General features: G+C 40.7%; 1 protein-coding gene across 3 annotated transcripts in view; it reads left to right on the top strand.

Annotated features, from left to right (window-relative positions):
• The window catches only part of LOC126183522 (C2 domain-containing protein 5), a 224,131-nt gene that overhangs the window by 73,103 nt on the left and 134,226 nt on the right, over positions 1 to 16,802 (top strand). For all 3 annotated transcript variants that reach the window (XM_049925581.1, XM_049925579.1, XM_049925580.1), the window contains 2 exons: positions 357 to 556; positions 11,933 to 12,119. In XM_049925581.1, the coding sequence (XP_049781538.1) occupies positions 380 to 556; positions 11,933 to 12,119 (364 nt within the window). In that variant the 5' untranslated portion in view covers positions 357 to 379. The remainder of the gene's footprint in view (positions 1 to 356; positions 557 to 11,932; positions 12,120 to 16,802) is intronic.

Below are 16,802 nucleotides of genomic sequence, written 5' to 3'. Positions count from 1 at the left end.
GAAACTGTAATACTGGTAGTCAGTTATATGTTCAAAATTGTATAAAAATAAATTTTTAGAGTTATATACAGATGGCATTCATTTTTGATGACTTTTATGACAATTGTGAATGGATGATTTAATATTATTTGGCTGGAGGTAACTACCTTAAGTCTACTTGAAATTGTGCTTACTTTGATAATTACTGAGAACAATATCATTTCAAGGACTCAGTCATGCTACACAGTAGTTTGATTTTGTTTGTAACTATATTCAACTGATAAAAGGATTGGAAATCTTAGTACAAGAAATATGGAATAAAAAATAATTTATAAAATATTCATACTGCCTCTCTTTCTCTTTCTCTCTCATTTTAGGGTTTGGGATAGTACATCGAAAAATGCCAGGAAAGGTGAAAGTGAAAATTCTTGCAGGCCGAAACTTGCCTGTCATGGACCGTTCAAGTGATACGACAGATGCCTATGTTGAAATAAAGCTTGGCAATACTACATATAAAACTGATGTTTACCGGAAATCTCTTAATCCTCAATGGAATTCTGATTGGTATAAATATGAGGTAATTTAGCTGTAACTGGGAAAATTTCCTTTGTATATTATACTGTCACACTTAATGTCTAAATGAAAAATAAAACACCAACAAGAATAGTGGTTCTTGCTCGTTAATAAGTGGTGGTGTGGTGGTAGTGATGTTGATGATGTCCGTACATTTTCCAGATTTATTTATTTATTTATTGCCAGCCACTATGTGCCTTTCCACCCTGACTTGGCTTTTGAAGGGAATATTTTGGGGAAGAGTACTATTTTTCATATCTGAGGTTATGTATGGAGTATGTACATGATTGAATTAGAGGCTGGCATAAAAAAATGATGTTCATCATAACTCATTTGCAACAGACTGAAGTTCATTAGCACAGTGAAATCTGATTGTCACCAGCTAATATTTTACAACACTCTAAGTGGAGTGTTGTACTCATTGCAGAACTATAGGGAAAATGTCCTTGTATAACAGAGTAAAACTATGTCCTGGATTAACTCTTAATGATATGTGGTGTTAGATTGAAACTTGGAGTCAATCTGTTACATATGCTTGGTTGTTAAGTACAGTGCTACTAATGAAAGATAGGGATCTATGTTCAATTCTTGATGTGGCCTACAATTTTAATTTTTTTGTACAATAGACTTACATTCTGCACATCATTATTATGGTTTTTAAATTACTTTTCTGATTTACCATGTCTTTTTCTCTGCTGCTACTTACAACTAGGATTCTGTGCCTTGAAATATGTGATGTCTGTTGAATGGTATACTCATATTAATTTGAATTAAAATATATTTTCACTTTGAGAATTGTCATGTTTCATCAAAAATAAATAGAAGAATACTGTTGGACTGAAATAAAATTATTTACAGAAATATTGCTAAGGATGGAATTATTCATTCTACAGAAAGAAAGTTGAAATCACGTGGAAGATTTTTTCAGAGTAATGTGTAAAAATATGTTGAAAAGTGAAGTTGGATGGTTTTAAAGAAGTTCAGAATGAAATTTTAGTCTAACAATAATGCAAATTTCTGGATGGAGCAATACATAAAATCAGGAAAAGGCAAGCAGTCACCTATAGCAGATTGATGCGTGGAGCACAGTAACGCATAACAGAAAATAACATTTGCACTAGCTTTTGCGCAGTAGCAAGAGCAAATATCTGCACCTCCACATCTTGAGTTTAGACACTACGTACTTATGCCATGGCCCTTTGACAACAAACCACCCTTGATCAGGTTATTGTTATCGTGGAGGAAGGGAATTTGTCGGTATTGAGAACCTGGGACATGGTATGACATCCCTGAGTACACTGCCTGGCAATGGATGCAACATAATTGGGAACTTGTTACGACACTGTATAATGTAGTGTTGAGTAAGTTTATAGGCAGCTGAAATACTTAACTGATTTTTTGGGACAGTAGATATGGCTAAATGCCAGTCCTGGAAAACCAGACTACAAAGTAAACTTGGCTCTGCAATGAACACAAAAGAAGTTTATTCCAGTCCTAAATACACCTGTGAGTCATTTTATGGTAGTTATTGTGTCTTCAGCAGTGTGAGGCTGGATATCTTACCATGGACATGAAATGCTTTCTGTGGTAAATGATAATCTTGATGCTGTCCAGAGTGATGTTATGATCCTATCAGTGCTATAATTGCATCCTGAGAGAGTGACCTGTTTCGAGTAGGACCAGTCTCCTACACATTATTCAGCAATTACCAGACATAGTTTGGTGACAGGAATGAGATTTCTGTACCCAGATGGCATGCTTCTGCACCAGCCTTAACCCCATCAAAAACACATGACTAGAGACAAATTAGATGATACAACATAAATGTCCTGACCATGTGCCAAGAACCTGAGATGACCTGTGGAACATAGTGCTGGCTGTCTGGGAGGAGGTGGCAGAAAATGAGATGTTTATTGCCCATTACATAGACACTTTTCCCTTCAGGATGTAGGTAATCATTGAAGTTGAATGCATGTGGATGATATATTAATTGTTGAAGAAAGCAGGTGCTGTGTCCTTTTCAGCACTCTGTTGATCGCCCATCACAAAGACTCACTCCCTTTCAGAATGCAGGTAATCATTGATGTTGAATGCCTGTGGGTGATAAATTAATTTTTGAAGAAAGCAGATGCTGTGTCATTTTCAGCACTCCAAACATCTAAAGTGACATGCAGCTGTTTGACTTAGCCACCATGTTGCTAAGACATTTCACTGGTTGCTCCAACATCTAGCTGTTTCTCACTACCATTGCACCTTGGACTCCACCTCATCACATGAAGTGCCATTTCCAGGTCTCTGTTTCTGGCAGATAGACTGTGCAGGTTTCCAAGTGTGTATTTAGAGGATGCTGTATCTCAAGTGTATGTAATTTTATGAGTAGTACTACACATCCAGTAATGTGATTTGTGTTAGTGAAATGTGACAGGTAGCTTAAATTTCAACACCAACCATTTTTTGTGATGTCAAGTGTACCTCTAATGTGCATACACTGCTCCATAGAAAGAATTCTGCAACAGTACATGCAAACTGACATGACACAAAAACTGATATTCACAGTCAGCATCACTAAATAATTCCTAAAGAATAGTCTCTCTAAATGGATTTCTCAGTGACATCATCATTAGGTCTTTGATACCACTAAAAAATCCAGCAATATCCATTGCCATTATACCATCTCTCAGTTATAGTACTTCTGGACAGTCTCCACATGCTGTGTGCCTATACAGAGGGGTGGACAAAAATATGGAAACACCAAAATCACAACATATTTCTGTGTATGCAGTGTAAATTTTCAATATAGTGTCTCTTCAAACACCAAATACTTTGTTCAAAGTCATTTAGTTCTGACATAATGCACTCAGAACTACACAGAACAGTGCTGTGACCACAGCTGACACTCACAACGTATTGAGGACATTGCATAGGTGCCATTCATGGTCAAATACAACAGTGCAACCTGCAGACTTGGCTAACATCTGCATTTATGTGGAGCATAAATTTCTCATGGTGTTTTCATATTTTTGTCCAACCCTTGTAGCTTCTCAAACACATTGTTTTTGAATATGGCAGCAGAAAGTCTGTGGTTGGATAAATAATTTAGGGAATAAAGATACATAGGAACTTCAGAAAGTAAGTGACACATGTTGTCCCACATTAAGACTGCTGTGCAAGAAGAGTGGCACATTGTTGGAAGAAAGTACATGTTCTGGATTTCCTGCAGAGACAGTTCTGCTGTGGTACAGATAGCAGATGCACCACAGTGTGGGAGTGAAATGATGTGGCAACTGGAAAATTACTGTGAATTTGAAGTATATGGTCCAGGTATGGCTGTTGTGGGCAAAATGTCTAATTTGCAGCCAGATTCACCTTAAAATTCTGTCTGTATGGAGACCAAATGCAACATCACCTTAAGCTGTAGGCAAATGGACACAGACATGGGTGATTCTGTTTGAGATGTCCAGATCTTGGGCTTTGTGATATCCATCTTTTCAGCTTGCTGAAAGAACAACTGGTGTGGAGGACAGATTCTTCATTCACATAGCGGTTCTCGAGTGTCTCTTGAGCTTATTGGCTGAATCAGAGGCTCAGACGGTTTTGCGACCGTGTTGGCTGCAGATTCCTTGACTTGCACCATAGGGTGGTGGGGTTTCGGGTTCTGCTGAATAGGTCAGGAGTTCACTACACTCAGCTGGCGGCTACATGGGTAGCGGAGGCTGTGTGGCGTGGACTGGGCGGTTTTTTAGGTTAGAAGTCCTCGGGAAAGTACGGGGTGGGCTGCAATCTCAAAGGGTGCATGGCAAATACAGGACGTGCTTGAATCAAGGAACAGTCGGAATTGTAGTTGTAAATTGTTGTAGTTGTGCTGGGAAAGTCCCTGAGCTTCAAGCGCTAATAGAAAGCACAGAAGCTGAAATCGTTATAGGTACAGAAAGCTGGCTAAAGCCTGAAATAAGTTCTGCAGAAATTTTTACGAAGTCTCAGATGGTGTTCAGGAAAGATAGATTAGGCAGAATTGGTGGTGGAGTGTTTGTGTCTGTCAGTAGTGGTTTATCTTGTAGTGAAGTCGAAGTAGATACTCCGTGCGATTGGTATGGGTGGAGGTTATACTTAACAGCTGAACTAAGTTAATAATTGGCTCCTTCTACCGACCCCCAGACTCCGATGATATAGTTGCTGAACAGTTCAGAGAAAATTTGAGCCTCGTAACAAGTAAATACCCCACTCATACGGTTATAGTTGGTGGGGACTTCAACCTTCCCTCGATATGTTGGCAAAAATACTCATTCAAAACCAGTGGTAGGCAGAAAACATCTTCCGAGATTGTCCTAAATGCTTTCTCCGAAAATTATTTCGAGCAGTTAGTCCACGAACCCACGCAAATTGTAAATGGTTGCGAAAACACACTTGACTTCTTAGCCACAAACAATCCAGAGCTAATAGAGGGCATTATGACTGATACAGGGATTAGTGATCACAAGGTCATTGTAGCTAGGCTCAATACCGTTTCTTCCAAATCCTCCAGAAACAAACACAAAATAATTTTATCTAAAAAAGTGGATAAAGTGTCACTAGAAGCCTTCCTAAGAGACAATCTCCATTCCTTCTGAACTGACTATGCAAATGTAGACGAGATGTAGCTCAAATTCAAAGATATAGTAGCAACAGCAATTGAGAGATTCATACCTCATAAATTGGTAAGAGATGGAACTGATCCCCCATGGTACACAAAACAGGTCTGAACGCTGTTGCAGAGGCAATGGAAAAAGCATGCGAAATTCAGAAGACCGCGAAATCCCGAAGATTGGCTAAAATTTACAGATGCGTGAAATTTGGCACCGACTTCAATGCGAGATGCCTTTAATAGGTTCCACAATGAAACATTGTCTCGAAATTTGGTAGAAAATCCGAAGAAATTCTGGTCGTATGTAAAGTACACAAGCGGCAAGACGCAGTCAATACCTTCGCTGCACAGTGCCGATGGTACTGTTACCGACGACTGTGCCGCTAAAGCGGAGTTATTGAATGCAGTTTTCCGAAATTCCCTCACCAGGGAAGACAAATGGAATATTCCAGAATTTGATACACGAACAGCTGCTAGCATGAGTTTCTTAGAAGTAGATACCTTAGGGGTTGCGAAGCAACTCGAATCGCTTGATACGGGCAAGTCTTCAGGTCCAGATTGTATACAATATCTCCCTACTTAGCAATCATATACAACCACTTGCTCACCGATAGATCTGTACCTACAGATTGGAAAATTGCGCAGGTCGCACCAGTGTTTAAGAAGGGTAGTAGGAGTAATCCATTGAATTACAGACCTATATCATTGACGTCGGTTTGCAGTAGGGTTTGGAGCATATACTGTATTCAAACATTATGAATCACCTCGAAGGGAACGATCTATTGATACGTAATCAGCATGGTTTCAGAAAACATTGTTCTTGTGCAACGCAGCTAGCTCTTTATTCGCATGAAGTAATGGCGACTATCGACAGGGGATCTCAAGTTGATTCCGTATTTCTAGATTTCCGGAAAGCTTTTGACACCGTTTCTCACAAGCTACTTCTAATCAAGCTGCGGGCCTATGGGGTATCGTCTCAGTTGTGCGACTGGATTCGTGATTTCCTGTCAGGAAGGTCGCAGTTCATAGTAATAGACGGCAAATCATTGAGTAAAACTGAAGTGATATCAGGTGTTTCCCAGGGAAGCGTCCTGGTACCTCTATATAAATGACCTGGGTGACAATCTGAGCAGTTCTCTTAGGTTGTTTGCAGATGATGCTGTAATTTACCATCTAGTAAGGTCATCCGAAGACCAGTATCAGTTGCAAAGCGATTTAGAAAAGATTGCTGTATGGTGTGGCAGGTGGCAGTTGACACTAAATAACGAAAAGTGTGAGGTGATCCTCATGAGTTCCAAAAGAAATCCATTGGAATTCGATTACTCAATAAATAGTACAATTCTCAAAGCTGTCAGTTCAACTAAGTACCTGGGTGTAAAAATTACGAACAACTTCAGTTGGAAAGACCACATAGATAATATTGTGGGGATGGCGAGCCAAAGGTTGCGTTTCATTGGCAGGACACTTACAAGATGCAACAAGTCCACTAAAGAGACAGCTTACATTACACTCGTTCGTCCTCTGTTAGAATATTGCTGCGCGGTGTGGGAACCTTACCAGGTGGGATTGACGGAGGACATCGAAAGGGTGCAAAAAAGGGCAGCTCGTTTTGTATTATCATGTAATAGGGGAGAGGGTGTGGCGCAGATATGATACACGAGTTGGGATGGAAGTCATTAAAGCAAAGATTCTTTTTCGTCGCTGCGAGATCTATTTACGAAATTTCAGTCACCAACTTTCTCTTCCGAATGCAAAAATATTTTGTTGAGCGCAACCTACATAGGTAGGAATGATCATCAAAATAAAATAAGAGAAATCAGAGCTCAAACAGAAAAGTTTAGGTGTTCATTTTTCCCGCACGCTGTTCGGGAGTGGAATGGTAGGGAGATAGAATGATTGTGGTTCGATGAACCCTCTGCCAAGCACTTAAATGTGAATTGCAGAGTAATCATGTAGATGTAGATGTAGATGTATCTTCCTCCTGTTTCTGCTTTCTCTTCTTCTGTACCTTACTTCATCTTCCTTTTACCTTTCTTATTTTATGTTTTCCCTTTTCTTCTATTTATCTTACTTCTTCTTTTGTTTCTTATATTTTGTGTCTTTACTACTTCCATCGACATCGAAGAATGGATTGGTTGTGTGGTTTACAGCCAGTACAGCTGTAAGAAAATATCTTGGATTTTTTACTGGTCATCACAATCTTCTGCAGTTGTGACACAACTGTGTCAGTCTGTAAATTCTTGCGGGCACTATGAACATGTTTCACAGAAGCTACTTGATGCAGGCTATTGCATGGATTTAGATGCTGGAACTGTTGTACATTAAGGTAACTTTCCATCTGCACTTGCCTTTTCGTGGTTGTCATTGCTGCATCACATTTCTTGTAACTCATATTTCTTCTAACACATCTTTACACAGCTCTAAAAGCCCATTTTATAGATGCAGTTCTGCCATAACTGTGACAGAGAGAATTCTTATATGTAATTTCCACTGTATGATGTGAATTTCTTGCTCTGCATCTATCTTTTGTCTCATTGAAGTATCTGTGGGAACCTTGCACTTCCTTTCTGTAGTGTTTTCAACAAATTGACACCTGAAATTGTCTGATTCAGCATCCACTTGAGACAGAATTATGTTGTTCTTTGATTTTTCCTTCCAGATGTCACCTGTTGACATTCTGAGTTGACAAGGCATTTGCACTCTTCTGGAATCTTTGTTGTTGTTATTCCAGCAAATTCCATTTTGTGAGATGTATTTGACTTACTCTTTACATGTTCTGGCAAATTTTTCCATCTTCAGTTCTAATCCATTTTTCAACATTTCTATGTTTCACTTTTGTATTTCATGCTGTTTCTGTTAGGCTTTCAAAGCTTTCTATCCTCCTGTACTTCTCATTTTGCCCCTGCTGTCTGTGTTTCTGTGTATTGTGTTGAGCTTACAGACTGCCCATCACTTATTCTAATGTAAATTTCACAACATCCCTTTTCTGGATGCCCTGTTCACTGAGTACTCGTACATTTTCTTTTACATAAGCCATGATTCCCATGGCTACATAATATTCACTATCACTGTTCATTCAAGTTAGTTATGTGATTGTGACAATTTATCCTTCAATTATCGTTATCTGTCACTCAATTGCACCACAAAACACAACCCTATCAATGATGAAAGATTATGGTCATAATGTGTAGCAACTATTGCATTCAGTCACAGTTCTTCGTTGGTATGTCATGGTTGTCACTTAAAGACAGTGTTGCTTCTTACCATTCATCCTCTGGTTACATTCTTATAAGCCCATATCATCATCCTATCACCTGATCCCAGGTATGAAAGACATATGGTAATTAGACACCCTCACGTAGATGGGATGTTGGAGTTTACATGCTGATTATAAAGCACTGTTTTAATTAAACATGAAGTAGCGACACTTGACTGTAATTACACTGACATAAATTATCTACTGAAGAATGGAACAACAAGTAGGAGCTGACCTAAGGTAAGATCAATTTGGGTTCTGAGGAAGTGTAGGGACACTTGAAGCATTACTGAACCTACGACTTATAAGGCAGACTGAAGAAAGGCAAACCAGCATGTATAGCATTTGTTGACTTAGAAAAGACTTAATAATGTTGACTGGAATACACTATCTTAAACCCTGAACTAATCAGGCTTAAAATACTGAGAACAAAATGTTGTCTACAACTTGTACAGAAACCAAACTCCAGTTATTAGAATCAAAGAGCATGAGAGGGAGGCAGCAGTTGAACAGGAAGTGAGACAGGTTTGTAGACTATGTAGCACATTCTATTCTATCTTTATGTTGAGCAAGCACTAAAGAGAAATTTTGAAAAGAAATTGAAGTTCAAGGAGAAGAAATAAAAACCTTGAGGTTTGCCAGTGACGTAATTCTGTCAGTCAACAAAGGACTTGGAAGAGCAACTAAATGAAATATTTAGTTCTTGAAAAGAGATGATCAGAGGAACACCAACAAATTTAAAGTGAGGTGTGTAGTTGAATTAAGTGAGAGACGATGGTAAGGGAATTGGATTAAGAAACGAGACACAGAAAGTAAAATACACTCTTGGAAATTGAAATAAGAACACCGTGAATTCATTGTCCCAGGAAGGGGAAACTTTATTGACACATTCCTGGGGTCAGATACATCACATGATCACACTGACAGAACCACAGACACATAGACATAGGCAACAGAGCATGCACAATGTCGGCACTACTACAGTGTATATCCACCTTTCGCAGCAATGCAGGCTGCTATTCTCCCATGGAGACGATCGTAGAGATGCTGGATGTAGTCCTGTGGAACGGCTTGCCATGCCATTTCCACCTGGCGCCTCAGTTGGACCAGCGTTCGTGCTGGACGTGCAGACCGTGTGAGACGACGCTTCATCCAGTCCCAAACATGCTCAATGGGGGACAGATCCGGAGATCTTGCTGGCCAGGGTAGTTGACTTACACCTTCTAGAGCACGTTGGGTGGCACGGGATACATGCGGACGTGCATTGTCCTGTTGGAACAGCAAGTTCCCTTGCCGGTCTAGGAATGGTAGAACGATGGGTTCGATGACGGTTTGGATGTACCGTGCACTATTCAGTGTCCCCTCGATGATCACCAGTGGTGTACGGCCAGTGTAGGAGATCGCTCCCCACACCATGATACCGGGTGTTGGCCCTGTGTGCCTCAGTCGTATGCAGTCCTGATTGTGGCGCTCACCTGCACGGCGCCAAACACGCATACGACCATCATTGGCACCAAGGCAGAAGCGACTCTCATCGCTGAAGACTACACGTCTCCATTCGTCCCTCCATTCACGCCTGTCGCGACACCACTGGAGGCGGGCTGCACGATGTTGGGGCGTGAGCGGAAGACGGTCTAACGGTGTGCGGGACCGTAGCCCAGCTTCATGGAGACGGTTGCGAATGGTCCTCGCCGATACCCCAGGAGCAACAGTGTCCCTAATTTGCTGGGAAGTGGCGGTGCGGTCCCCTACGGCACTGCGTAGGATCCTACGGTCTTGGCGTGCATCCGTGCGTCGCTGCGGTCCGGTCCCAGGTCGACGGGCACGTGCACCTTCCGCCGACCACTGGCGACAACATCGATGTACACGCCCCACGTGTTGAGCAATTCGGCGGTACGTCCACCCGGCCTCCCGCATGCCCACTATACGCCCTCGCTCAAAGTCCGTCAACTGCACATACGGTTCACGTCCACGCTGTCGCGGCATGCTACCAGTGTTAAAGACTGCGATGGAGCTCCGTATGCCACGGCAAACTGGCTGACACTGACGGCGGCGGTGCACAAATGCTGCGCAGCTAGCGCCGTTCGCCGGCCAACACCGCGGTTCCTGGTGTGTCCGCTGTGCCGTGCGTGTGATCATTGCTTGTACAGCCCTCTCGCAGTGTCCGGAGCAAGTATGGTGGGTCTGACACACCGGTGTCAATGTGTTCTTTTTTCCATTTCCAGTAGTGTAATTGATGATGGCTGAAGTAGAAATGGTATAAAATTCAGACTGGCAGTAGTAGGAAAAGCATTTCTGGAAAAGATAAATTTGTCAACATTTAATGTAAACTTAAATGTTAGGAAGACATTTTGGATGAAATTTGGGGCTACAGAAAAATTCTGAATATTATATGAGAAGATTGGATAACTAATGAGGTGATACAGAATAGAACTGAGGAGAAAGTTAATTTATTATACAACTTGTCTAAAAGAAGGGATAAGCTGAAAGGATTGTGAGGCATTAAGGTACTGTTGGTTTGGTAATGGAGGGAAGTGCGATGGGTAGAAAATTGTAGAGGGAGACCAAGACTTGTATGTATTAAGCAGATTCAGATAGATGTAGGTTGCAGTAGTTATGTGGAGATGAGGAGTCTTGCACAGGATTAATATCTTAAACTGCACAACCCTTGGGACATGGGTTGCAGACTGAGTGTGGCTGCTCTAGTTTTATAGTGTTGTTATGTACTCCCATGTTGATTATGGATGCATGGTGAGTATTCTACCAAGAGAGATGGGGCATAGGCCACCGCGAAGGAATCAGGCTGGCCACAGAGAGAGTAAGGAGGAGCCGCATTCCTGCGCTTGCAGCAAGGCTAGTCAATTGCCGCTTCACGTCAGGCAGAACACCTTGTGGTATAACAGCTGTACAGAATATATTCCATATTCCATGCACCTGTATACTGCACCATTGCTCACCCTCCCATGAAATGACTTTTCAATAATTGCCTGCGGCCCTTTGGTATTTGTTCAAATAATGTAGAAATGGGTGTGGCTTTTGTTAATGTATTGTGCCAAGTTTGGGGCAAGAAGTCACCTTTCCTTCTCATAAGGTCCAGAATTGTATTAAATTTGATTCAGTTTACGAGAGAAAGCATTACAAATGATATTTTTAGGTCTGTCTGTCATAATATTTTACATGAGAACCTCAGTTTTTATGTCATGTATACAGACAAAAAAAATCCATTGTTTAAGATCAGCCCACCACCAGGTAGGTTCACTGTGTACTGTTGGAAACGGGGGGAGGGGGACTTGGTGGATCTGTTTGAGTAAACAGAATGAAAGCAAAGGAGAAACAAATGGAAAGAAGCAAAAAATTGTAATTGTTGTTCATTCATTAGTTCCATGACATACTTTTGTTTTATGTAGTTGGATGACTCAGAGTTGCAGAATGAACCTCTCCAGTTCCAGTTAATGGAAGTGACACTTCATATTCATTAGTTTCCTGACACTTCTTTTTTATAGGTGGATGATTCAGAGTTGCAGGATGAACCTCTCCAGATTCGGTTAATGGATCATGACACTTACTCTGCTAATGATGCAATTGGAAAAGTATATTTGGATTTAAACCCTCTGTTACTACCTTCACCACCTCCCATCAAAAATACTGCTGTGTCTGAAGGTGTCCCATCTGCCACAAATGTGACTGGTGGTAAGTGGTTACTATAACATTTTATAATGTGTAATAATTGTGTTATTTGTAGATTTCCAACTTTTATGAGAATCTAAAGCAGTATAAAATTGAAAGTGTAACGGAGCCTTTTTAAGTGACTTTCCACACTGGAAAATAGCAGCAAGTAGCAAAATTTTCATGAATTGTGAAGGAATTATGCCCTATTTTTGCCTGTAACTCTGATTCTCAGCATCAAAGTAGAGGTAGGAATGAATGCAAATGGAGTTAGGGAAGAGGGAACATATGGGACATATGAAAAATGCTTGCCATATAAATTGTTTCTAAATGGAACAGTCACTTTCAGCAGAAAGCTCATCAGGTGATTCCCTGTAGAACTTGGAAGAAAGACAGAGACGTTTTAGTTAGATGAAAAATTAAAATAAATGACCAAGGAGTGTGTATAAAAATGATTGAGAAGGAAGAGCCTAAAAGATATTTTTGGATCCATGATTTAAGAGTTGATTGCAAAGAAAGAGACAAAATGTTTTGCATACTTTTATCTGTGATGTATATATTATTTTTCATGTTTGGTGGTAAAAATCTTCCTTGCAGATGCTGTGTTGTTGCATGTGTGCAATATTTTGAAGTACAGACTACAATATTACAGTGAAATAACATGCATGCCCTTCTTCTTATTCTTTTACCTGGCCTTTATCCCATATGTTCACAGGGTCAGCATGTTAATTTATGGATTTGGCCGTGTTAGTGTTAGAGGTTGGCCAGTTGTCCTTACTACATCTACATCTACATCAGTACTCTGCAATCCACTGTATGGTGCATGGTGGAGGATACACTGTACCACTACTAGTCATTTCCTTTCCTGTTCTACTCGTAAATAGAATGAGGGAAAAGTGACTGTCTGTATGCCTCCATATAAGCTGTAATTTCTCATATTGTATCTTCATGGTCCTTATGTGCAATTAATGTTGGAGTCATCAGAATTATTCTGCAGTCAGTTTCAATTGCCGGTTCTCTAAATTTTCTCAGTAGTATTCCTCAGAAAGAATGGTGCCTTCCCTCCAGGGATTCCCATTTGAGTTCCCGAAGCATCTTTGTAACACTTATGTATTGTTCAAACCTACCTGTAACAACAGCTCGCTGTCTTCCTTTAATCCGACCTAGTACGGATCCCAAACACTCAAGCAGTACTCAAGAGTAGGTTGCACAAGCATCCTATATGCGGTCTCCTTTTCAGAAGAGCCACACTTTACTAGAATTATCCCAATAAACTGAAGTCAAACATTCGTCTTTCGTACCATTTCATATCACCTTGCAATGTTATGCAAGGTACTAAATTTAAATGATGTGACTGTGTCAAGCAGGAGACTACTACTGTTGTATGCAAACATTATGGGTTTGTTTTTCCTACTCATCCACATTAACTTATATTTAGTGTTAGCTGCCATTCATGACAGCAGCTAGAAATTTTGTTTATGTCATCTTGTATCTTTCTACAGTCGCTTAACTTTACCACCTTAGTGTCTTAGTCTTTATGATCGTGGTTGTTGTACAAATCTGTCTTTTGCTGCCTTTGTTCCATCCAAAAATGTTTGCAGTTCAGTTTTCGCATACTCAGTGCTGAAGGGCTAAAGAATGTTGTGACACCTATTAAGATATAAACCAGGACCATTGCCAAAACATTGCCTTTTGTGGGCATTATTTATTTATGTATTTATTTATTCAGCCATTTCAGTTGATACATGTTGTATCATTACTTACAGACCTTGACATTTGGTTATACAATGACAATTAAATAGTGTACCAGGACCATTGCCAAAACATTGCCTTTTGTGGGCATTATTTATTTATGTATTTATTTATTCAGCCATTTCAGTTGATACATGTTGTATCATTACTTACAGACCTTGACATTTGGTTATACAATGACAATTAAATAGTGTACTCTTCAGTTTAGTTTATTTATAGAGAGATTACAGCATAATATGTTACGATATTTTACAGTATGTGACTTATCTTTAAATTTACACACACACACACACACACACACACACACACACACACACACACATACACACACACAATGTTTATCAAAATTGAATGATACTGCTGTTTTCTATCTTTGACATGTGTCATATTTTAGGATGTTCCTTTTAATAATCAATAATTTCATGTAAGGAATTAAATGGATTCTTCTCCAGTATTTCTCTGGCTGTGTGCTTCAACACATTAATGGTTTTGGAAGGCTATTGAATAAGTACATCCCTATATATGTTACACTTTTCTCATTGTCCTCTGTTGGATCATTCTCAGTTTCCAACAGTTTCTTTTCTGTATTGATGAGTAGCTTCTTCTTATTTACAGAGCTTCCCCTTAGTATTATTCCATGTAACACTATGGATTCAAAGCATACTAAGTAAAACATTTAGAGGACTTTGATACTGACAATTTGGCTAACTTCCATAGTGCATAGCAACCTGAATTTAATTTACTACTTATACTATTGATGTGCTCTTCCATGTTAACTTATCATTGAGGTGGAGATCCAGAAATTTTACATAAGGTACTTGCTCAAGTTCTTCATTTTTAGCACTAAATCATTATTTTGTGGCCGATTGTCTTAAGGCTCATTAATTGACTTTTTTTGTAAAAGAACACACAGACAATGATGGACACAACACTTTATTAAATCCAGAAATAACTTGTTTGCCGTAGAGTGGCTACACTACTAGTCCAATAATCCTTGTCAGAATGTCAACAAGTAACTGAGGGGGAGCCTGGCCAGGAACAACTCTGTAAGTTATCATGTAATAATACTGTACCAACAGCCATTATGTTGATATTGTATTATTAGGCAATCAGTTTCAACATCCCAATCACGTCATCTTCAGGCCTGTTGCATGAGTGACACCCAGTTCCACTTGTGCATGTATAGGACAAGGCACCAATACTCGTACCTAGTTCTGTTACTTGGTTGGTCAATTTGGGGCAGGGGACCAAACAGTGAGGTCATTGGTCAAAGGAACAATCCCAGCATTGCCTGAAGTGATTTAGGGAAATCACAGGAAACCTGAATCAGGATGACCGGATGTGGGTTTGACCTGTTGTCTTCCCGAATGCAAGACCAGTGTGCTAACCACTGCACCACCTTGCTCGGTGGTTTTGTAGTTATCCAAATTTCATGAGCTGGCACATGTGTGAAGAGCACATGTGCTCATGAAGTTCGGATATCTGTGGAACCAGATACGAGTATTGGTGCCTTGTCTTATACATGCACAAATGGTGCTTGGTGTCATACATGTGATACGCCTGAAGATGACGTGATAGGAACGTCAAAACTGGTTGCCTAGTAAAACAATATCAATATAATGGCTGTTGGTATAGTATCATTACATTTCATCAACCAGCCTCTGTCCCATGCTCCTGGACCCAGGATGGCATTGCATTTACTGTAACTTGTCGGCTGGCTGGTAGAATGCATGGAACAGATGCTATGCATGCATCCACAAGTGGTAGTCTCTGATTGTTCTAACGTCTACAATGAGAGTAACTATGAGATCTTGAACAGCAAAAAATTTTTTTAGAAAGCCTGAATGGTAACTTTGGTAGTGGCTGAGGAGCACCGGACCATGTATAGAAAATGCAAAAATGTATCAGTGACAAACAGCCAAAGCACATTCAGAAACGGACCTGCAAAATCCACATGGATGCATTCCCAAGGCTTGGTTACTGGAGGCTATGGGGAGAATGAGGCCTTGGGAGTCTCATGGTGATTAGCACACTGGGGATACACAGTAATCAAATGTTCCAACTCTTGGTCAGTGCCAGGCCAGGACTCATGTCTGCAAGCCATGATTGGTGGGGGAAACATCTCAGTGACCCTCATGTAACTGCTGTAAGACCTCCTGCTATAAACTCCCGGGAATGACCAACCTGGGAGCTGCGTCATCCATGGAGAGGAGGAGGATTACCCCTTCAATGACCAAGAGACGGTGGTGCAAGACAAAGTAGTTATGGAGCAGATCGGAAGCACGGCCTGGAGGTCAAGAAGACCAATGCTGCTGGACAAGGTGGACTACATGCATTAGGGCAGGGTCAGATGCCTTGGCAACTTGGACACTAGTGATCGGGAACCCGTCTATCACTTGGCGGGAGGAGATATCCAAATGAAAACATATGAGCTCCACTTGATCAAACTTGGCGTCTGGGTCAACAGGCAGCCCAGATAAGGTATTTGTGTTGGTATTGCACCCAGTGGGGCGAAAATGAATGTCATAGTCATATTTGGAAAGGAACAAGGTCTGCTGCTGCAACCTGTGGGCCACCTTATCAGGGACCCAGGCAGACGGACTAAATAATGAAATTAATGGCTTGTAGTTTGTAATTGGTTGGCATTGACCACATACACAATGGTGAGAGTCTCCCCCTCAACTTGACGGTAGTGGACCTGTGCGGGACTGAAAGTTATGGATGCAGCACGAGTGACTGCTCCGACCGAGTGAGGTGGCACAGTGGTTAGAACACTGGACTCTCATTCGGAAGGATGATGGTTCATACTTGTGTCTGGCCATCCAGATTTAGGTTTTCTATGATTTACCTAAATCACTCCAGACAAATGCCAGGGTTGTTTCCTTGAAAGAACATGGCCAATTTTCTTCTCCATCCTAGACGCAATCTGAGTTTGTGCTCTATCTCTAACGACCT

Source organism: Schistocerca cancellata, chromosome 4 (assembly GCF_023864275.1).
Source record: "Schistocerca cancellata isolate TAMUIC-IGC-003103 chromosome 4, iqSchCanc2.1, whole genome shotgun sequence".
In the NCBI taxonomy this organism is placed as follows: domain Eukaryota; kingdom Metazoa; phylum Arthropoda; class Insecta; order Orthoptera; family Acrididae; genus Schistocerca; species Schistocerca cancellata.
The sequence above is the reverse complement of the archived record's forward strand: the minus strand, read 5'-3'. Positions and strand labels throughout refer to the sequence as shown.